Here is a 22,896-nt window from a genome sequence, read left to right as displayed (position 1 = left end):
CCCGATTTTGGGTCCAATATTTGAGGCCGTTTTTGGCGGGCGGCGGACCGCCGCCCCACCGGCCCCTCCCCCCCCCCCTGGGCTTACGCGGCCTGGGAGGAGAGAGAGTGAGAGCGAGGAGAGAGAGACGGACCATCCGCAGAGGAGAGAAGAGGAGAGGAGACGGGAGAGACCGCGGAGGAGGAGACGAGAGAGGAAAGACGGGAGGAGAGACGAGAAGAGAGAAGAGCGAGAGAGGAGAGAGAGATGGAGAGATGTGATGAGAGAGAGAGAGAGAGAGAGAGAGGAGAGACGAGAGAGAGAGAGATGACGAGAGAGAGCCCGGAGAGAGAGAGAGAGAGAGAAGATACTTAAGTATTGTAGCCAAAAGGGAGAGAAACAGAAATGAAACATATAACTATGGATAGATAGCGATGCGATAGATATGGGACAGAGATATTAAGACACGATAGTAACGTTGGCTACGGGATGAGAGGACAGAGACGAGACAACAGTAATTAAGGACAAGAAAATGAAATGAGGCGATGCTAAGTAACACAGCTACGCGGATGATGTTTTTGATGCGCCCTTCTCTAAGCATTGTCCGCTCTAAATTGAATGCTTATGTCGGCGCTAAGTTATTGCTTTGGGCCGTCAGTCAGCCGACGTGTTCCCCAAGGGCGTCGGAACCTGCCGCGGCCAGCCGCGGCGCACCGCCGCGAGCCCTTTTTTCAGGCCATAATATTTCGCTTGTAACCAAAAATCTTTCAATAATTTATACCGCTCTTTTTTGGCGTACATATAGCACTGTATATAAGTGTATCTAGGCCCCTATAAGCAGAGGACCAGAACCGGTCATGAGAGGCGTCAAGTCAGGGGGTGTACAGGGCGCTAGGGTCCAGCGGGGGTCCGGACCCCCTGCTCTGCGCAGAAAAACGCATCTGATGGCGGTTCTAATTTCAAAATTTTTCTGGGGGAGGGGCCCCTCCATACACCCCCTTCGCTGTGCACAAAACGCTCAGAATGTCAGGAAAACTTTCCTAAAACACGTTTTATTAGAACGTTTACTGGTCAATACATGTTAACCTAAAAGAGAGACCACTTCCCATAACATTCAAGGAACATAACTTTGTTAGGCCTTGTGTATGTCTTACGAGTTAGACCCCCCCCCCTGCCGTTCACAAAAGATCCTGTACCACGCCCCTTGCAGGTCACCTTTAGCTATAAAATTTTATGATCCAGAACTCTGGACACATTCCTCGGCTCACCATCTACTCGCCTGATTCTATGCAGGCCCAGCATTGCCGTTGCGTTATATAAGCGCGTAATCTGGGGCGTAATATTGAGGGAGCATGCTTTGCTCGCGCGTCAGCGCGGTTTTCATGACGAATATTAACAGTCGTTTTCGTTGTAGCACAGTACAATTGGTATGCATGTCCTTTGAATGAATGTATTTCTAGAAGTTTACCAAAGATTTATTCCACTGTTAAAGTTGAGAAAAATTAATTTGGAGTTAAGCAACAAATCTTTTAAATCATTCATGTATTTTTTCTAAAATTACAGTGAACACTTTTTTGTGCCTAAATCACAATGCCTTCAGGACAGGAATGCCCCACCAGAGCCCCCATTTTGCCTGTAGATTTTCAAATATTTTCACGTGAAGAGGGGCATGCCCCAGCGACCCCGCCCCCCCCCTAGGGTGGCTTCGCCTCCCCGGGGGCTCGCCCACACCAAAGCGCGGCCACTATTTTATTAGCTTCGCGACCGCCTGTTTGCGCTCGTCGCCGCCCTATTTCCTGGTCTATTGGTATAGCCAGTGGACCTTCCGGCAGAGCACGCTGCCAACCCGTCTGAAGGCGCGTGCGATTCGAGTACCCCGTACTTTTCGATTACGACTATACGATCGAGTTACGCGAGTATCGGATACCTATCCGAGCGAGCGGTGGACTTTTTCGCATTGCAGCACCTTCCTGTCTTAGGCATTGCCACGCTCTAAATGTAAATGCTTTAATGTCGCGCGCTAAGTCATTTTGCTTTTGGGTATATAGATCGCTCGCGACGTGTCCGGCGCCCTATTATTCCTGTACGGTATATTTGTATACGGCGAGGTATAGCAATTCCAGTTGTTACTTCGGCAGAGCAGTTGCCACGCTCGTTGCAAGTAGCGAGTGTGGGTTTTCGAATGAGCACAAGTCTCTAGGCGATGCCACGCTCTATAATGCTTTCCTATGAACAAAATAAATGTGATGTAACGGCCATAGTCATGATTCTCTTTAATGTGTTTTTACGCCACAGGTGGCGCTTACAGTTGTGCGAGCTAGATTTATGATTGATAAATGATTTAGCGATATTAGCGATTATCGATTTATGATTTGATGAATTTAGCGATTGGATAAATATGGAAGATGATCTGACGGAACTTTATATAAATGAATACGCTTGTAAAAGAGTTGCAGTAGGTTTAAAGCGTAACAGGTTTGCGGGATTATTTTTTGGCACTTCAACTTGTTATGCCTTAGGCAACAAGTTATGTCACACATACGTATGCCAGGATAGTGATTGAATGTCTTCTTATTGATGCCTGTTATTGTGAGAGGCGTGGTAAGTTATCTGCGCAATCACAGCGCCCTTGGTTAGGCTCAAGTTTCAAAGAGAGTAGGCCTAGCCTATAAGAAGCGAAGCGGCTATGGCTTCTTTTAACTTTCTGTTCTGAAACTTGAAACTTGAGCCTTCAAGGGGCCGTGTGGTGCAATACTGAATACTGTCATTGGCACATCAGTGTGAGTCACTGAGTCGTAGATACAATTATGTAACCCACAACACAGGATATGCCCTATCCGTGTTTGGGTAGACCTAGCTCTAGTACTATAGCCCGCGGATCGCTGCCGCAGGCGCCGGACCCGCGGCAGCGATCGCGGGCTATAGTACTAGAGCTAGGGTAGACCGAATAATTCTGTCCCATATACCTTTTTTATATTTTGTGAGGGTTATATTGGGACAGAACGGGGTTCATTGAAATTTCGTGAGATCGCATGCAAAATGCATGGCGCTGGTAATGCGGACCGTACGCCGCTATTGCGCCGGAAAAAACCTACCGTTCCCTTCTACATTGGCTTTACCTTGCTAGCTGATATGTGTATACATTCACTTCAAATCGTTATTTACTTCATAAACGATTGTTTTTCAAGAAACCCCGCTTCCATTAACATTTAGTAAATTAACGTTGCTACGTTGGCCATTTACAAACAATCAGTCCAATCACAGCGAGTCTATCAGGCCTCCTGCAGCGCCACAGATACAAGCGAGAACCAGGGGCTATTGTAAGACTCGCTGTGATTGGTCTGATTGTTTGTCAATGGCCAACGTAATTTACTAAAGTTAATGAAGCGGGGTTTTTCTGAAAAACAATCTTTTAAGAAGTATATAACGATTGAAGTGAATGTATACGCATAACAGTAGCAAGGTAAAGTCATGTAGAAGGGAAAGGGAGGTTTTTTTGCGCGCCAATAGCGGCGTACGGGCTGCATTGCCATTAGCAGCGCATGCATTTTGCATGCGATCTCACGAAATTTCAATGAACTCCGTTCTGTCCCAATATAACCTTCACCAAAATATAAAAAAGGTTATATGGGACAGAATTATTCGGTCTAGTGTTTGGGTTACATTATTGTATCTAACCGAGTCGGTGAGTGACTGTGTCTGACGGTCTGTGCCACAGGAACGTTTCAATAGGGCCTACTACTACTACTAGTACTAGTAAAATGATGGTAAATAAACACGAAATGTATTTACTACCAAAGACTTAATGTTAATTTTCTCTACTCTATTTCGCCTATTATTGCCGATAACTTCCTGTAAATGCCGTTCAAATGCTCCTCTGCAACACACATGTACACCGCACGCACGCCGCTGTGCACAAACAACAAGAATAAAGAATAAACTTGGTAGTGAATACATTTCGTGTTTATTTACCATAATTTTATTATTGAAACGTTCCAAGTGCCTGTGGTCTGTGCCACGTTGTTGAGTCTGAGGTGGATCCGAAATGCTTAAATTTCACATGAAGCCTATAGCTGAAACCCAGTCATGAATCATTCATCATCAACACCAATATGGCAATAATGAATCAACATCATCACGGATTCACCCTGTGCATACTCTAACCACGAGGGCTATAACCCTGCTGGCTTACGTACGATACAATGCATGTCGTGTTACTGCTTAACCTTGCGTATATCTATAATGATATATCTGATATCATATGGTTGACCATCGTACTCGGAAATAATTTATAGTTATGGGGTGAAAATAATTATAATGTAACCTCAATCCGTTTACCCAGTTAGAGGTCTTGATACATATTATTTAACCGCAGATAAATTATTTTTACTGTGGTAGAAATAATTCAACCGCGGTTATTGCGATTCTAGAAAATGGCATGAACTAAATTATACTTGAGAATGGACCCCTCTATGTACCCTTCCATTCCCCCTCAAAATGGGCTTGAACTGCAAGCTGTCAATTAGAGACAGACAAGACTGGGTTAATCAGTTTACCACCACTTTACTGTCAATGCAAAAAGTATAACATGAAGTGCCTGCTTATCTTTTTCAGGACACAATGGGTTAGTTGCTGTAAGTACAATGAATGTTGTTTGTTTTAGAGTAGTAAAACATGGTTTATTGTACTCTAGCTGTGAGTGGTTTGGTTTTTTATGCAAGTTTCTATCAGAAGAAAAACAATAATGTATAATATGAAAAATATTATAATAACCACAAAAATAATTCCTGCAGGCGGCTTATCTTGCGAAAGCTGGGAAAAAGGTATGTGTGCTAGAACGGCGTCATATTATTGGAGGTGCGGCTGTGACGGAAGAAATTATACCGGGTAATATGTTTATCTATTTGAATCCCCTATGCTTTCCCATTGAGTATATATGCAAAACTTTCTCAAAGTTAACTTCCCAACAAAAATTCCTAATATTTTGACCACTTCTAAATATCTCAGCCATAATCTAAGTCAATAGCCCCATTACATAGGCTAATTAATTGTAAATGATATTCTTGCTGATTCTGACATTACTGATTTGCTTGTATTTGCTTTGCTTGTGATTAGGATTTCAGTTTTCACGTGCATCGTACGTGCTAAGTTTATTGCGGCCACACATCATGCAAGACTTGGAACTCGTGGTAAGAAATTAGTTTAGTCGCTGTTGAATGTATTTCTATGCAATGTGGGTTGTTATAATTTCATTCATAACTGTTACAGCGCGCACATTGGTGCTTTTTATTTCGTTGTCAGTGGCCATGGATTAATGTCGAGGTTTATGTTGGATTTTGCAGAATATGTGAGATAATATTTTCCCAGGCACTGTGTTACAGGAAATGGAGATATCACATGCCACGTCGGTGAAGAACTGATTGCTTTTTACAGAGTTATTTGTTTTTTTAGAAACATGGGTTGAAGCTACACTTGCGTGACCCATGCTCCTACACCCCGATACTGGAATCTGAGGTCAGCAGAGGGTGCCCCCAGTCACTGCTAATGGGTCCACAGGCTGGACTGACTGTGCAAGAGATAGGCAAGTTCTCCAAAAAAGATGCAGAGGTAACAATTCTGGAAGTGATTTTATTAAGAAAACGTATCATTCATGAGGTTGAAAATTACTTTAGAAAAGTTATTTGTCAATATGCGACCATTATCTGATAGTTTCTGACAGTGGAACATGCATACATGAGGTGACATCAGACCTGCGGAAGTCTATCGGAGAGATGGACGAAAATTTTGTCGTTGTAACTAATAATAACTTATTATCAGTGTGACTTCAATAAACAAGGGAAATTCGTCATTTACTAGCCTTAGAATACCTACTTCAACCAACCGAAGAGAAGCGCCGCGTGCGCAAGAGTCGCTAGTAGCTGCCTTTTGTTTCAAGTTAGGCGGTTTATACATTCGGTTTGCTGGCAACAGAATGGATAATCGTGTCGTACGTTAGAGATTAGGCATCAACGCAACACAGATAACCTTTGACCCGGTACACAGCTACATACCGGCATACAGCTGGCATGCCCCCACGTACGCACGCCAACCGCAATCAGCAGCAGATCCGGGCTCAAATCTCCCAGCGAGCCACATTGCCTTGCCGAGTTAGCAATAGCGCATTAGTAGCTGCCTTTTGTTTGAATATAGGCGGGCAATCGGCTTGGATTGATGGCCAAAGAATGGATAATCGTGTCGTACGCTTTGGTCTGTATCTCCGGATTGCGGGTGTATACGAGGAAACAATTTCGCACGATGCTAGGCGAATGTACTGTGTACGATTTGTGCTCAAGTTGGTTGAGTTATGCGTAGTAAATTGTAGGTATTCTAAGGCTAGTAAATGACGAATTTCCTTTGTTTATTGAAGTCACACTCCTTCCCTATTATCTACTTCTGTTATTATGGATCTAACTAAGATCAACTTTATTTTTAGGTGAACTATAGAGATCCGATGAAATTATTCAATTATTTACAGTGTGAACTCCATTTAAGGCATTCCCACTATATGAGCAGCAGTTAGAGAGGTTTGCACAAGCTATTCAACCTCTACTTGACAACACACCAATTGACAGTAAGAAGTTAGCTAAAAGCTCACTGTGGGAACAAATTAAAGAGGCCTACCACTCCAAGCATATATTTGAAGCAGGCAAGTTGTTTAAGATGTATTAGTTGATTCTATGAAATGCAAGGTTATAATTAGTATTAATCAAGTAGTTACTTGAATTATTTTGTTTCTTCGTACTCAGCGTGTCTTTTCAGAAATATTAGTGTACTTCTGTGAAATCACAATGGCGTGCGATGACGTTAAAAAATGGCACGTTTGCATCTTTTTGTAGGAAAAATCCTTGGTGAAGACCTGCCACTGTTCTATGAGTATCTAACAGCTCCAGCCTCTAAAATCCTAAACCAGTGGTTCGATTCGGAACCTCTGAAGGCAACCCTGGCTACGGACAGTGTCATCGGAGCGATGATTAGCCCAGACACCCCTGGAAGCAGGTTTGTCAATGACGATGAACGTGGCAGATGTTGTGATAGTTACCGTTTTAGACGTTCACACACGCAGCTGTCTGGTAATTCACGTTCTGCTGTTGTCCTTACCTCGGAAAGCAAATTATTGCGTCCCGGCCAATTTCTTTCACTAATTAAAACCACGCATATTATTTTTGAATTAGAAATCAACTCGTTTATTGTCAGCTTATCAAGATGCATTTGCAAAGTGAAAATCCTTTTATAACATTGCTTTGGTAATTAGCAGGCTTATGCGCTATCTTGTGTTCTACGCATTAAGTGCAGGAAGCGACCAATAATAATAATTATACAATAGGAATACTATATACAAATACATCAGTGTGGTAGCATGTTTGCGGGGGTGCATCATGATTTAGACTGTTAGATGTGCATCATGTTAATTAATGATCATGCATATCACATAAAGTATGCATCATATTAGCATTATTTTTCAAAGGGGCATCATGCTTCAGATGTGCACCGTGCATAGAGCTACTGGGTAGACTGTAGTAGATGTAGATCATTTTATAAAGCAAACCTCCACCTTTCTTTCGCTTACAGTTACGTGTTGCTACATCATGTCATGGGTGAACTAGAAAAACAGAAAGGCATATGGGCATACCCAGAGGGAGGAATGGGAGCTGTCTCATCAGCCATTGCTAGCTCTGCTCGTGCAGCTGGTGTGGAGATATTCACAAACAAGGTGCAATTAACATCCATATTTCTTCGAAAACACTACTGTAGAAAAGTCACACCCTGGTTATTTAAACGGATTTCATTTCTTATTGTCCGAGGATCATCATATATGTGTTTTTACGCTTGACTTTATTACATTTATATTACCGAATCTATCCATTTATATATTACATTTATTATATAAAGGACGTGTATACCGTCACGCGAGTTGACAGTAATGCGACATATTTATGCATATTTTTTGATGCTGTCGAAATGTAAAATTCCTCAGTGTCAAACTGAGCGAGTGAAATGTAAAGGACGTAAAATTGTCTTTATTAAAGTCGAACCTGTACATAAGAGTCACTCAGGGGAAATCCTAAATGTCATATAGCCACAGGTCCATGCTATGAAGTAGTTTCACTGTATTGCTACCACTCGATGAAAACCCAGAAATGTGTCCTTAATGAGCAGGTGTCTGTTCCACGGAGGGTGTCCGCTAACGCAGATTTGACCGTACGTTCTTCAGGCAGTGTCCCAGTTCATCGTCGATGCGTCGAACGGTGTGCGTGGCGTGGCGCTGAACGATGGAACTGAAGTGAGAGCCACGGCCGTCCTGTCAAATGCCACGGCCAAGGTCACGTTCCTTGACCTCTGTCCGGCCGAGGCACTGCCCAGCAAATTCCGCTCCGCAATCGGCCGCATAGACTACACGTCGCCCGTCACAAAGATAAACGGTAGCTCTCACATGGCATAATGCGTTATGGCGCGACTAGCGATCGAGCGAATACTTGTGTTATGGATTTATGGTTTTTGATTAAATGGACGAGCAATCGATTTTTGAAGTGAACGTAGAGTGGTTACACGGACATATCTACAGACGTATATATAATATAAATATGTATGTACATGCAGTGAGATAATATTATTACTGTTCCACGCTGTCTAATACATTTGTGAAGGTACGTTCTATTGTTTTGCTTGCCCACTCCTGCTCAGTGGCTACCAGAGGCCTGCCGAACTTCGTGGCCGACCCGAGCGTTGGTGATGACCCGATGCCTCATCACCGCGCGACGATACATCTCAACTGCGAGCACATGTCCCTCATACAGGAGGCGTATGAGGATGCGTCGCGCGGCGAGATCTCGCGGCGGTGAGGCTTGCGCGCAGTCGCGTCGCGCATGCGCCATGCAGTGACAGACGGTGTCGGTGGTCATCACTTCTGTAATGTGGGCAGGTGTCTCTACGAAGGACGCCTTTAGGGTTTACCTCGTCTGTCAGTTATACGGTGAAACCACCTCTCTTGAACGGACGGCTGTCTGTGAACGGCGCCTTTATAGTTTTTTTTCCTTGAGTGGCAATTCTGCGGTGAAACTACCTTTAAATCGAACGAACACCTGTCTAGGAAGATTTGTGGTTTTCCTCGAGTGGCAGTTATGCGCTCACGTCACCTTCAAATAAAACGAACATCTGTCTGTATAGAGGACACTTTACATTTAAGTGGCAGTTGTAGAGTGAAGCCACGACTATCGAACTGATAACTTGCCTATGAATGACATTTTTGGGGGTTTCCCTCAAGGGACCTATATACAAGTTTATGTATAGGTTTGCATTTTTGGCTCGCCTTGACATCGTCAAGATGAGCTATTGCCATGGGGTGTCGTCCGTCCTTCCGTCCGTCCGTTCGTCAACATTTGGCTACGGTCAACGATAACTCAAGAACCGTTTGACCCACATGTTTCAAATTGCATATAGTTGTTACTCCTATGGGACAGGTTTGAACGTCCTATTTTGGAGCACGCCAGTCGACCTACATTCGAGCCACGTCCACTTTTTGGCAAAAATGGAAATGGCCATAAATCAGTTCAGGTTCAATGGATTTTGCTCATTTCTGGTATGTGAATGAATAAGGACTGGCCCCAAAACATATCACACGGGTTTTGATATTTTTTTTAAATTATGCAAATTAGGGAGATTTTGGAAATTTCACTATACATTTCAGTGTCTGCCTACGGTCAACGATAACTCTAAAACTGTTTGACCCACATGTTTCAAATTGAATACAGTTGTTACTCCTATGGGAGAGATTTGAACTTCCTATTTTGGAGCACGCCAGTCGACCTACTTTTGAGCCATGCCCACTTTTTGGCAAAAATGAAAATATCTAAATTCATTCGATTTTGTTAAATTTTGGTATGTGAATGTGTAAGGCTAGCCCCAAAACAGTTGTTACTCCTATGGGAGAGATGACATCTTATTACGTTTATTTCGTCTAACTGGTCAACAACTCTACAATCGTACCTATATACGTGTAATATTGTGTTTTATATTCTTCGTTACAGTAATTTGACTGGAATATTTTATTGTTTTTATTTGCGCGATATTCGAAAACCAAAATGGCGATCATTTAGGCGTAGCGCCATCTCTCGTCAAGATTTCCGACTCAGATCTGAAACATTTATTTTTGCATCAAAACTTATGCATATATCATTATCAAGAGTATATAATGGGAGATATGCTATATAATGGGAGATATGCTATATAATGGGAGTTCTCCCATATATACTCTTGCTTTATATATCCCCCCTCTTCTATCACACCCAAGGTGAGCTACAGTGTTATTGACACTTTCATTTGATGACCGAGGTTTGAACCTTTGGATATCACGGTCTTAGTTGCACTCATTGTGCAAAGTACAACAAGCAGGTTTACAAAAGTTTTATAAGGAATACATTTACTAGTATTGGGTTTTTGATTTCTAGGCTTTAAATCCTTTTAAACCCAACATTGTTTCATCATGGTGCTAATACAGTTGAACTTGTATGTAAGGGTCATGCTAGGAATCCACCAAAAGTGTCTTTTCTAGGTAGGGTGTCCATCCTAAAGAGCTATTTGCTAGTGCAAGTTTTACTTTGCCCACGTCAGTATGAAGTTTAGGTTCAGGTTAAGATTTGTCTTACATGATGGCCCACCCTTGTTGCAGACCTCTTATAGAAATGACTATTCCATCAAGCATGGACCGTACCATTGCTCCTGAGGGGTGTCACGTCTTGCTCTTCTTCACCCAGTTCACACCCTATACTTTGGCAGGTGGGAAGACATGGGATGAAAAGACTAAGCAAGCTTATGCTGAACAGAGTGAGTGTAATTGAGAGAATTGTGAAGAATGTCAATCATCCTAATTTGATTAAAAAATATAATCAAACTAATACTACACGAAATCTTTTTTGTTCTATAATATTTCTTCACTGGTTGTAATAATAAATTTAATCCATCAAATTAACTACTTTTGTTCAGATGCACAAATCAACGAAAGTTGACAACAACGTAATATGAAAATTCGTATGGGCTTAGCATAGTAGCACTGGCACCATCGAATGGCAGCATTTCAGTCTGTTCATTGCTCAGCCACTGATGTTCACAAACGGTTTCTCTGCAGTATCTTGTGCGGCATGTTTTTTGCAGTATTCGGCGACGTGGAGAAGTATGCGCCAGGCTTCCGCGAGCTCATCGTGGGATATGAGGTCCTGCCGCCTCCTGAGCTTGAGAAAATATTTGGTCTAACAGGTGGTGTGAGTGTCAGTTGTCGTCAGTCGACTTTTATCTGTCAACTTTCATCAAGTATTCATTGTTATTACATGTAATAATATAACTATATATATGTATTGTTATATATATATATATATATATATTGTTATATAGTATTTGTATATTTATTTTTACATTGTTATATTTGTCATTGTTATTGTTAATATTATTGTTAAAGAATTTGTTGACATTTATAATCGTCCTTGTTTGGTTTGCCAAGTTTACATTATGGTATGAGTCTATGACTATAAATGCAGTCACCACTGCAGGCACTATAGACTCTCAGACACCACTGACACACATCTGGGTTGCAACCTGGCTTGAATAACATGCGTTGGTGCTTCACTGAACATTTCAGAATATCTTCCACGGCGCCATGTCGCTGGATCAGCTGTATTTCACAAGGCCGGTGCCTGGCGGATCTGGAAGCCGGTCACCTGTGAAGGGACTTTACCTGTGTGGGAGTGGTGCACACCCAGGTTGGTTCTATCTTGTCGAAGAGGAGGCTGGGGCAATGGCTCCCATCTTTTTTTTTGCAATGATCAAATCATTTATCGAACGCGATGCCGCACGGTTCGTGATCTGATAACCAGTGGAAGATAGACAGATTACCTGTCTATTGTCTGCTCTCGATTGACGGCATATATACAGTCGAAGAACTGTGCGTGTGACTTTTGTTTTGATAGACACCACACGTGGGAAATCATTACTTGTGGAACCACTTTATTCGTACCGATTACAATTCGTCGTACGTCGCGTGTCGGTTGTTAAAATGCGCGGCACTCGTCATTTCCACTTCCTCAACTTTATAGATGTCCATTTGTTTGCAACTGATGTGGTTCCTTACAGGTGGCGGAGTGATGGGAGCGCCAGGTTACCTCGCTGCACAAGCTGTGCTGCAGGATGGCAGCTAGGTGCGCCCTCTATAGCGAAATTCAGGAAAGAAAGAACACGAGGCAATGATGGCATGGGACTTTCACACATCCCTATTCCAATATGTGTCTGCCCCTGCTTCTTCCCTATTTACTTCACTTGGTGCCCGTTGTAAGAAACATGGTAATTAGTTGTGACACCATAAGTCTAAAATTATCATCCCTAATGAAGTGTTGTGTTGGCTTGTGATATTTTAAACTTATGATAGCCATAACTTTTTATGATGTGTCTGACAACTGCTCTAGACTAGTGTTGGACTGATACAACCAGGATACGACCATCTTAAATGTTAGCGTATTCGTGGAGACGAACAATTGATTTGCAATATTGTCCCATCTTATGTGCTGTTGCATTTTGCTATTGTTACAACAAGTTTACTGGTGCTACGATAATAATTTCATATACGACGTTTAATATTTGATTCATATTTTCCATGAGCTGTCGTTCTATTCGGGTGGAGCTGCAGTTAAAATTTTGATACGCCAAATTTGATAGGTGATCGTGTGAAAGCTGTTCACCTACTACTGTACTAATGATGGAGATCATATCACGTCTGACGTGTCTTGTTGAATTTTTTTTTTTTTCTTGTTTGTTTCCTGTATTTGAATTTTGATATATATATATATATATGTATTCTCATTTTAACGATGAATTTTCATTATTGTTTCAAAACCACTAAGTTGTTTTAATTATAGTAATCATACAATTATTATAATTTTACGTTAATTTTTAATCATGTTTAAAAATGTTGAAGTTGGCTGTTCATTAGGTTGAGCGTTTTAAAATTGGTGCATATATTAATCTCCGTATTAATGATTTGATAGCAATGGTTTATACATGTATTGTATAATAGCATGTATTAATTACCTTGTATGTGACTGTGACGAATTAAGTGCAATATATATTGGAAATAAATTAGTCAATGCATAATATTGTTGTGCTTTTCATGGTGCCAGTAACAGTGGTCCGAAATATTCGCATGTAGGGCTTTACAATAAAAATTCAATCGATTTATTAATGAGACACGATCTGTCACTCTGTTTGGCTCAGAAACACGCCCATAGAAAACTGACAGGGCTCGGACGGGCTGTTTTAACTGCTGAGACGGTGAGCTTACATCGCTTGTTGCTGTAGTTAGTTAGCATTAACGCTCTGTCGGCACACACACGGATTAATAGCTTTCCCACGCACGGTCGGCCGGAACCTACCTACATAGCACGGGGTGCTCTTATAGCCTGGCAGTGGCGCCCCCTGGAAGAGCTTAATCACTTTTTGTGTTGCGCACCACACGGCCGGATGCCACCCACATTTTTTAATTAAATTGACTACGTCACGAATTTTCTATGGTAAAATGTGTAAAAAAAATTGCCATTTTTTTACATTAAAAGTAAGAACTAACGGGACTAAACGTATCGTCAAATTCTTACCTGATAAGATTGTTTCTCAACTAGTTAAAAATCCAAAAAACCTGGACGATTTGATATTAATGTTCCCAACATTAATTGCTTGCTATGGGCTATGTATGAGTCACGAGTGTATGTTCACATCGAACAATATAGTAAAACAAGAAGCAATTTAACCATAAAAAGTGAACAGAATTACTTATATTTTGTGAAAAAGTGTAATTTTTATTTTTATTTTTACTATTTACGGTGACGTAATCACTTTAATATCTGCTATAGCTCATTTTCTTGAGCGCTCACAGGGCGCGTTATTGGTTATAGCCTGTTGTACTTTTTTATTTTGAAGTATTTGTACCTGCGCTATTTTTCTCATTCATCACAGACAGGGTGTTCTTCCATCTACAATATCCTCGGCTTGTTGTTAGAAATATCACGCATCATGAATGTCTTACGTTTTACGTATAACTACAAGCCTTGAGAACCAACAACAGTTTTCAAGTAAGCTTTTGAACAGGCTTAGTGGTAATGTAACTCAGGTATTGAACACAAGAGACCATTATTATACAGTCTAACAACTTAGAATTTATTTTAAGCTAAAAGGTAGCATCTCAGCACACAGGACTGAAAGCATTCAGCTGCATGTATACATACATACATATATATATATATATATATATATATATACATATATATATATATATACATATATACATATATATATATGTATATCAAGAGCTAATATATGTATACCAACTGAATGCTTGAATACACATATCTTGTATGCTACATATCGCGTGCAAGCACACACGTCTGCCGGCCCGCATGCACGCACTTTTATACATAATACACGTGCAAGCGCACGCAGGCACGCACAAACAGACACGCGGTTGTCTCCGCTTAGGGCAGAACTACAAAAATGTTATACATGTCTACGTCTGTAATGACACCGTTCTGGTGCAGAGCATCTTAACAGATTCAAAAGATTTTCATCTGGAAATCATGACGTCACGTTTACCTATCACTTCGCTGCTATGATGCCAGCTCACGACGATGAGAAATACCTCATTTGCTTGTCTTTACAACCGTTCCTTCTTACAGTGAGAAACATGCACGCGATTTTGATTTTACGACGATGTTAAGAAGACTTTTCGTGAACTAGACTTATGCACATTTTGGTTTCCAACACTGTACAGTACCGTTTAAAATTCTATGTACAAAAGCATCAGTAAAATGCATGAATTTACAAAAAACAAAAACAAAGACTAAAATGTGACAACAGAAATACTCGTCAGATCTAGTTTGTTCAACGAACCACTGACATCGCTCACTTAACAAAATAAAACTTCTGGAGCACCAAAAATCTTTCTACTCAGTGATGCCTGGGCACGCATACATACACTCCAAAACACCTCACCACGCCTGTTTACATACACATAATATACATACACTCCACGAGAAAGCTACGATCCCTTAAAACGAATTATGCAAACTTAGTCACGTACACTACCAATAATTCAAGCCTATCCACGACAACCTTCGCCCACACTGCCAGACACCCTACTATATCACGAGGCTGTGAGGGTGGCGGTAAAGTGCTGTAATAGTGAAGAGAACATTATAAAACACAGTAGTTCTAAGTCTATGCCAGTCTCTGCGAGGTGGAAGCACACGTGGATCAATTAATTGCACCGATATTGTCAGGTTCCGCCACCAGATCAATCAATTAGTCATGGCAATCAGTGTCACCATCACTTTGCTCCAAGAAAGTTTATTTGCAGATGAGGATATATCGGGCATAGCATCTTGTTTAGCCTTACCTTAACGTACAGTGCATTGTGCGTGAGTACATTAAAAATAAATATCCTTACATTAAATCACTGACAAGCTATATTGCCAAGCTAACTGATTGAATTGCTCGTGTTATGAAACACACAGCATTTCTCGTCACAGTAACGGACACAATCCGTTGCGCAGCAGCTAATGCTGGCGACGGTGACGATTATGACGGCGATGATGATGAAGACAACAACGACGATGACGATGATGACAATGATGACGGCGATGACGATGATAATGATGATGATGATGGCAATGACGATCATTATGATACCAATGAAGATGACGATGACAATGCAGAAGCTGATGATGACGATGACAGCAATACCGGTGCTACCACACACAACCCTGTTCGCAGCCCTCTATTACTGTTTTATGCTAAAACCATTCTGCCCATCCTATTTACATACAGATCCCTACTGCACGTCTACACAGACCCTGACACAGGCAATGCTCTCGCGCTAGGATAAAAGCTAATATAACCCAACCCTGCGCTATAGCTAAAATCATCAAGCCTCTGCATAGAGTAAAGTACCAAGCACCAACAGACCCAGACCCACACCCAGCCATACAAGTGGACACGTGTACACCTAGCCACACATGCACGCATGCAATAATGCAGGCACGTACATACGGACTAATGCACACATACATTGGTGGCTATAGTCGCAGCAGCCAGCAGCACAGTTTCCAGAACAGGGCAGATTTCAAAACGTCGTCAACGAACCACAGCTTTCACTATTCAGTTTTCACGATCACATCGAACACGTTTCTCATGCTCTCAAAGAAGGAGACAACTCTGACATGTACTGTTGTTCACTGTGCTACTGTTACACTGCGTATTCCAAATAACCGCAAAGCCACGGTGACAGCACTGAGAACCGTACATCCGCGTATCAGAAATGTACATAGAAATAACCTTACCTTACATTACCGACCCGAGCCTCAACTCTTTGCGCTTAAAAATTGCAATATATTTACATAGTGGTGTGCGAACAGGTATCATGGTTAACTCTGATGGCCTGTAGCAGATTAGAATGACTACCGTGTTAAGTGAGCACGCCCCGCGGGCGACACAGCTGTGCCACGACTGACACAGCATGACTGAGTACACAAGTGTGAGATTCTTGTAGGCTAGCAGCAATTGGCTTCTCTCCTGCTGGCAGGACGTGTGTCCATCCCCATCATTCTCAGCAGGATGTGTGTCCATCCCCATCATCCCAGACAGGATGTGTCCATCCCCATCATCCCAGACAGAGATATATCAGCCCCCATCATAGCAGGCAGGATGTGCCCACAACCATCTTCCCAGGTGAGATTTGTCTATCCCCCTGATCCTGGAAGAGATGTATATCCAGCCCATCACCCCGAGGTGGCATGTGTCCATAATCATTGCAGGTGGGCCATGTCCACCGACATCATCCCAGCCAGGACGTGCATTCCCATCCGAGTGAGATCTCGACTGACACCGATATTGAATTAAAGGTCACTCAAAGGTCATCAGGTTTGCAGGTGGCTGTAATAGAACAGATGCAGAAAAGATAGTCATTAGATCACGTCATTGATTAATACACGCACGCTCGCACGTGCGCGCACGCACACATACAGCTGCTGCTTTAGCAATCACTGTAATTGTATACGCATAAATGTATGGCATAGCGGATGACTCAGAATCTCGCAATCTGACTAACAAATTATCAAACTAACAAAAAAGTTGCCATCATTTGAAACATTTAAAATTATTCACGTTAATTCTCGACCCGATGCATACTTTTGGCTGATATGACTGTGAAGCTTCCGACAATGCTCTACACCAGTCCTGCGCCCTGCCGAGGGAATCTGCCCGGAACTTGTAGATATTTCCTGTAAAACACACGGTGTTCCCATTAGCCTGCTCGATAATGAAATAAAGGCTGTTACACACACTACTCACTAATGATGGTACAGACTAGAACTGTCATTGGTATGAAATTATTTCGATTCGATTATTGATATTTTTGTTTTCGATATTTCGATCCGATTCAATTTAATATGTAATAAAACATGACGTATGTATATAAAAATATGTAATAAAACATGACATGTAAATAAACGGACTATCGCATTATAATAAGACAGGATCATGATTATCGTGTTACAGGAGCAAGTAACCATGGTTACCATGTTACGTTAATGAAAAGCTCACAAACGCAGTTACTTCAATAGGAGCTTATTAAAAACGCTGAGCACTTCATTATAAAGTGCGATGTAGAGAAGAAAAACGTGTGGAAACTAGGTGAGCTTTGCCGACTAGCAACACCCTCCAAGGATACATACACACATATATCTTCTTATTACCAGGATAACAGCAACACACAACAGAAACATGAGAACAGAGGTGTCGTTGCTACAGATGTCCGCACCTTTGACTGGATCGATGAGTTGAAACGTGTTAGACTGCATCGGGTCTATGCCGACCATGACGATGTCCCATGCGACTATCGAGTGCATCTTACACGGGTTGTGCTTGTAGTCCGACCGCTCGTTGCCACGCAGCGCCTTTGCCGGGTAGTAGAGCAGCGACGTGCCCCACAACGCCACCCAGTAGCGAGTCCATGACGTTACCTGCGTGGAGACGTGAGCAACACGCTAGATGGCTGCCTCTGATCGCACATACAGCTGCGACTGTGTTACACCACGATAAATGTGAGTGAACCTTGAGAGATTAATTCTGCTTGTACAACCAGTGCACACACTACATAGATGAGTCTGAGACTGGGATAGGGCTGGTGAAAGGGTATAGATATAAATATAAGTGGAGACTGGATAGGTATAGCACAGTTACCGGCGGTTTTTTCCTATCCTTCAGCACCGTCTTTCGCCGCAGGCAGCCCTGACACTTGAAGTTGGCCGTCCTTAGCACGTCCTGAGGTATCAGCTCTTCAGTTGCATCGACAGGTCTGAAACAGGAGTGGCGCTGGCATTAGCTAACCCACACAGTGCCTCAATCTAGTATTTTCTACAGAGGGAATCTTTCTCAAAAGATGCTGAAATTAGCATAATTGAATCAGAACCTCTGATTGTGTGTATGCCTGTGGGTTAATACTGGCACCGCAAGACCACCAATTGTCTATATGTGTGTGTGAGTGCTTGCATGTATGAGTGCGTGCATGTGTGCATGCGTTAATGTATGAGTGAGTGAGTGAGTGAGTGAGTGAGTGAGTGAGCGAGTGAGCGAGTGAGTGAGTGATTGAGTGATTGAGTGATTGAGTGATTGATTGTGAGTGAGTGAGTGAGTGAGTGAGTGAGTGAGTGAGAGAGTGAGTCATTTAGTGAACGAGCCAGTGATTGAGTGTGAGTGAGTGAGTGAGAGAGTGAGTCATTTAGTGAGCGAGCCAATGCTTGCATGTCAAGACATCTCTCGTACCCATCTTTCTCCTGTTCGTCGGTGACTGCTGAATCCTCGCTCACAATCTCTGCCAGCTGCCCACAGATGGAGCCCTCGCGCGACGCGCACGGTGATTCCTCCAGCACCGAATCATCCAGCAGGTGGCGCACGCTGTCCTGCACTGGAAGCTGGCTCACCCTGGTGGCAGGCAAGTCCATTTAAATAATGTGCGCTCAATTTTCATGCCTTCGTGAAATGACTTTCATGACTTTCTATGAGGATAACAATTGCAAAATACTGATGCATTATGCTAATGCATTACAAACACAAATAACACCTTCATTATTATCTCAGGATTGCTTGAGAACTAGCTTTAAAGTTATTACTTCATGATGAACTAACTAGGGTTGGAACAACCAATGGTTAGAAGGCCCATGCGTAAACACCAACACTGTTATAAACTCACCCTTGAAATTCAGGTGGTGCTTGTAAATGAAGGAAACTACACAAAAAGATAAAACAGAACAAAAAATGAATGGAGTGGGCAACGAAAGGGTTCACTACGATGACAATATCTCCTGTTAACAAGGATACATCTACCACTACAATCAGGGAATGAAATCCGCTATGGTTAGCATGGTCTGGTCACTGCACTATTATGCCAACACACAGTCATATTGCCTGAGACATACAGTCATAATGCCTGAGACATACAGTCATAATGCCTGAGACATACAGTCATAATGCCTGAGACATACAGTCATGTTGCCTGAGACACATTCGCATTGCATGAGGCATATAGTAATGTTGTCTGAAGCATACATCTATGTTTATTAATCAGTGCCATGTTACCACCACATATGACACCCAGGCAGCTAATCACGTACACAATGCAACTATTCATGCTAGATAATTCCTCAATATTTAATGTCACACGATAATCACTAATTGAAAATTAGTTATTATTCAGTGACGTTCTCACAATTTAAATCGGGTGCATACATGTTCGCGACACAAACTAAGAAACACAGAGTCTAAACAGAGGACATATGGACAGTTTCGCGCAGACACGCATGGAAGCACGCACACACGCGCGGCAGGCCCACACAGTCCCGCAGCCCGGCCGCCCCCCCCCCATGCCAGCCGCGGCCACGCACGGCATGCGGGCCCACGCGGCGACGCATGCATCGCAGAGCACGCTACGCACGGGGCCGCACGCACGGGCACGCAGCGCACGGCACGCACGCACTAAGCGACAGGCAATCCAGTACTTGCACGCACATATGCACTCACTAACACAGCGTCAGTACTTGCACGCACGTATGCATACATCATCAACATACACATGAATGCACACACAAATGCACCCATCCACGCACGCACGCATGGAAGCACGCACACACGCGCGCGCCCGCACACACGCACGCACGCACATAGTTAGCAGATGCATGCACTTATACACACACACACACACACAAACGCACCCACGAACACATGCACGCACGCGACACATGCCATCTACTCACTTTGTTCCTAAGCTGCGTGTCTTGCGGTGAGCCTGCACGAGGCGCGGAGAGCTACAGGGCGGCTGGCGAAACGAGTGAGTTTTGGCGGGTGACGAGGGAACCAGTCCAACGTCCTCCTTCGCTTTCGATGCGACGGCATTGGTAGCAGCTGGCGTAGTCAGTGGTTCTATGGTCAGTGATAACCTGTGGAAGAAAGAAGAGAGATGGATGGATGATCACAGAGCTTCGATAAACTGTTAACGACTAGTATATATCTAATTGCATTGATACAGGAATAAATGCACGACGTCAACAAGCTATCAATGACTATTATATCTAATCAGATTGTTACACGAGCAAATTAAACCCATGAGTTCAAGTTCAACAAAAACTATTATAATTTATATGTATCTAATCAGATTGTATAGCAAGAGTGCATAGGAATGTGCAACATTTCTAAATCCTCACACTGATCTCCACACAGCTATGAACAGTGTCCCCCCCCCCCCCGTCTATAACATCATCGCAATAAACTATGCCCTCACTTGAAGTTGTCATCCTCCACAAACTTCTGTAGCTCCTCTATGTAACGCACTGACTTTAGGTAGTTCTGAATGTGCTGCAACGGCGGCAACTGATCTGCAATGTTGTTAACAAGCTCACTTGTACATGAACACTTCACACTAGCAATGAGTAGCAAACTTCATGAGTGAAGCAGCTAAGAGAAGGAAGATAGAGTGAGCGTGAGAGGAGCATGGGCACCAAAAAGGAGCCGGAAAGCAGGAAACCAGGAAAGCAGGAGCAGTGAGCAAGACAAAAACGAGAAAAAAGAGTACGACTCACTTCCTAGACCAGTGCCAAAGACAGTAACTAGAAGAGACTTAAAGGAATAATATGTCCATTGATTATGCAATGTTGACGAATGCTAGAGTAACTGGCACCTTGTGTAGTTAATAAGTACGTAACCTTATAGCCTAACGCGTATTAGTTTGTCCAATATCACTGCTGGTTACATTACAAGCAAGACTTGAAATCGGTTGTTGATATATAATTAATTTACGTGCCGTAAATGTCATCCAGGAGTCAAGCGATAAGTCGCCGATGACTTAAAAATTTGTGCGGCCTGTATGTTTTGAACGCCAGATGAAATGGAGGTGTCAGCTGTGTAACCACGGCCACGGACTAAACATGGAAATGGAGTAAAACCCACGTACTAATCACGGACGCACATGGACAGCCCTGACAAAAAGTTCCTTATCACGAGCGTCCGTGTTTACGAAATCACTGATGATAGCATTGCGTACGGCCGAGCATGCATACGAAAATGTCCGGTGCACTAAAAATCTGTATCACACCCGCTTCACCGGCAGCGGTTTGAAACTGTAAACAACTCAGTCAACTGATTTCTTGGACTGCGGATTTCAATTAGACATTTCTTGGTAACCAGCAGTGATATTGGACAAACTAATACGCATTTGGCTATAAGGTAATGTACTTATTAACTAAACAAGGTGCCAGTTACTCTAGCATTCGTCAACATTGCATAATCAATGGACATATTATTCCTTTAATGAGGAGGTTTGAGGAGCCGGTCACAGGTCTTACCGTACACGGATAAGAGTTAAGGGGTTTTGTTACTGTTCATGTTAGGTTTAGGATTACGGTTAGGGTAAGGGTCATGTTCAAGGTAAGGGTAAAGGTTAGGGTCAGGGTTAGGGTTAGGGTTATGGTTAGGGTTAGGGTCAGGGTTGGGGTTAGGGTTAGGGTCAGGGTTGGGGTTAGGGTTAGGGTCAGAGTTAGGGTTAGGGTTAGGGTTAGGGTCAGGGTCAGGGTCCGTACCATACTGTGACTGCTGGAAGTCAGCGTTCACACGCAGGATGTTGTTCATTAGCAGCAGACGTTGTTGACTCTCCAGACCGCCGGAGTGAGGGTGAGCGACGTCTATGTACACCAGATCTGTCAGATACATGCCTGAAGCAGAATATGATCACGCGGTCAATGTCTGCGAACTGTCAGCCGCAGTAAGACACCACAATGCCACAGCCGAATAGCGTGACAAAGACAAATATAATAACACAGCCATGTATAACAACGTAATTCACATAAACATACATAACAATGACATGTTACAATCATGTCAGAGCGTACCTACAGATAGGATATGTCAGTTGGACAGCAGATAGAAGATAGAACCTATCTATCGATGTCACAGCATACTTAGATATAGGGTAATCTCTGAGCTTGATGGAAGAGCTAGGTTAGAGATTACGTGATAATGTGACAGGATACCTAGATATGGAATAACCGGTAGCTTGATGTTGCTCATATAATCTCGCAGCTTTTGCCTGTTGTTTTCCTCTGAGAACACGTCTGCAAGTTTGTCGAACGTAGACCGGTCTTTCTTCGAGACCAACTTGAACGCAGAAGCAAAGACGTGTGAGCAGAACGAACGTTCGAGAGGAGGTGATCCTCTCTCTCTCTCTCTCTCTCTCTCTCTCTCTCTCTCTCTCTCTCTCTCTCTCTCTCTCTCTCTCTCTCTCTCTCTCTCTCTCTCTCTCTCTCT

General features: G+C 42.8%; 2 protein-coding genes across 10 annotated transcripts in view; one reads left to right on the top strand and one right to left on the bottom strand.

The window, feature by feature from the left end:
* The window catches only part of LOC106813515 (pyridine nucleotide-disulfide oxidoreductase domain-containing protein 2-like), a 20,744-nt gene extending 7,598 nt beyond the window's left edge, over window positions 1–13,146 (top strand). The window contains exons 2-14 of one of the 6 annotated variants that reach the window (XM_014817665.1): window positions 4,594–4,613; window positions 4,773–4,866; window positions 5,095–5,168; window positions 5,431–5,586; window positions 6,511–6,664; window positions 6,855–7,014; window positions 7,588–7,729; window positions 8,231–8,438; window positions 8,701–8,854; window positions 10,685–10,839; window positions 11,167–11,268; window positions 11,648–11,768; window positions 12,139–13,146. In XM_014817665.1, coding sequence (XP_014673151.1) covers window positions 4,594–4,613; window positions 4,773–4,866; window positions 5,095–5,168; window positions 5,431–5,586; window positions 6,511–6,664; window positions 6,855–7,014; window positions 7,588–7,729; window positions 8,231–8,438; window positions 8,701–8,854; window positions 10,685–10,839; window positions 11,167–11,268; window positions 11,648–11,768; window positions 12,139–12,337 — 1,739 coding nt within the window. In that variant the 3' untranslated portion in view covers window positions 12,338–13,146. Of the gene's footprint in view, window positions 1–4,593; window positions 4,614–4,772; window positions 4,867–5,094; window positions 5,169–5,430; window positions 5,587–6,510; window positions 6,665–6,854; window positions 7,015–7,587; window positions 7,730–8,230; window positions 8,439–8,700; window positions 8,855–10,684; window positions 10,840–11,166; window positions 11,274–11,647; window positions 11,769–12,138 lie in introns of those variants that run through there. The other 5 variants (XM_014817668.1, XM_014817671.1, XM_014817667.1 and 2 more) reach the window with 5 other exon arrangements.
* Window positions 13,147–14,181: 1,035 nt separating this feature from the next.
* The window catches only part of LOC106813514 (ras-specific guanine nucleotide-releasing factor RalGPS2-like), a 25,154-nt gene continuing 16,439 nt past the window's right edge, over window positions 14,182–22,896 (bottom strand). For 3 of the 4 annotated variants that reach the window (XM_014817664.1, XM_014817661.1, XM_014817663.1), the window contains exons 8-17: window positions 22,623–22,746; window positions 22,173–22,304; window positions 20,879–20,972; window positions 20,355–20,537; window positions 19,295–19,330; window positions 18,868–19,026; window positions 18,286–18,400; window positions 17,864–18,065; window positions 17,233–17,324; window positions 14,182–16,977 (exon numbers count right to left, since the gene is read on the bottom strand). In XM_014817664.1, coding sequence (XP_014673150.1) covers window positions 16,948–16,977; window positions 17,233–17,324; window positions 17,864–18,065; window positions 18,286–18,400; window positions 18,868–19,026; window positions 19,295–19,330; window positions 20,355–20,537; window positions 20,879–20,972; window positions 22,173–22,304; window positions 22,623–22,746 — 1,167 coding nt within the window. In that variant the 3' untranslated portion in view covers window positions 14,182–16,947. The remainder of the gene's footprint in view (window positions 16,978–17,232; window positions 17,325–17,863; window positions 18,066–18,285; window positions 18,401–18,867; window positions 19,027–19,294; window positions 19,331–20,354; window positions 20,538–20,878; window positions 20,973–22,172; window positions 22,305–22,622; window positions 22,747–22,896) is intronic. The other variant, XM_014817662.1, reaches the window with a different exon arrangement.

Source organism: Priapulus caudatus, unplaced genomic scaffold (assembly GCF_000485595.1).
Source record: "Priapulus caudatus unplaced genomic scaffold, Priapulus_caudatus-5.0.1 Scaffold785, whole genome shotgun sequence".
NCBI lineage: Eukaryota > Metazoa > Priapulida > Priapulimorpha > Priapulimorphida > Priapulidae > Priapulus > Priapulus caudatus.
Note: the sequence above shows the minus strand (reverse complement) of the source record. Positions and strands in the feature narration are given on the sequence as shown.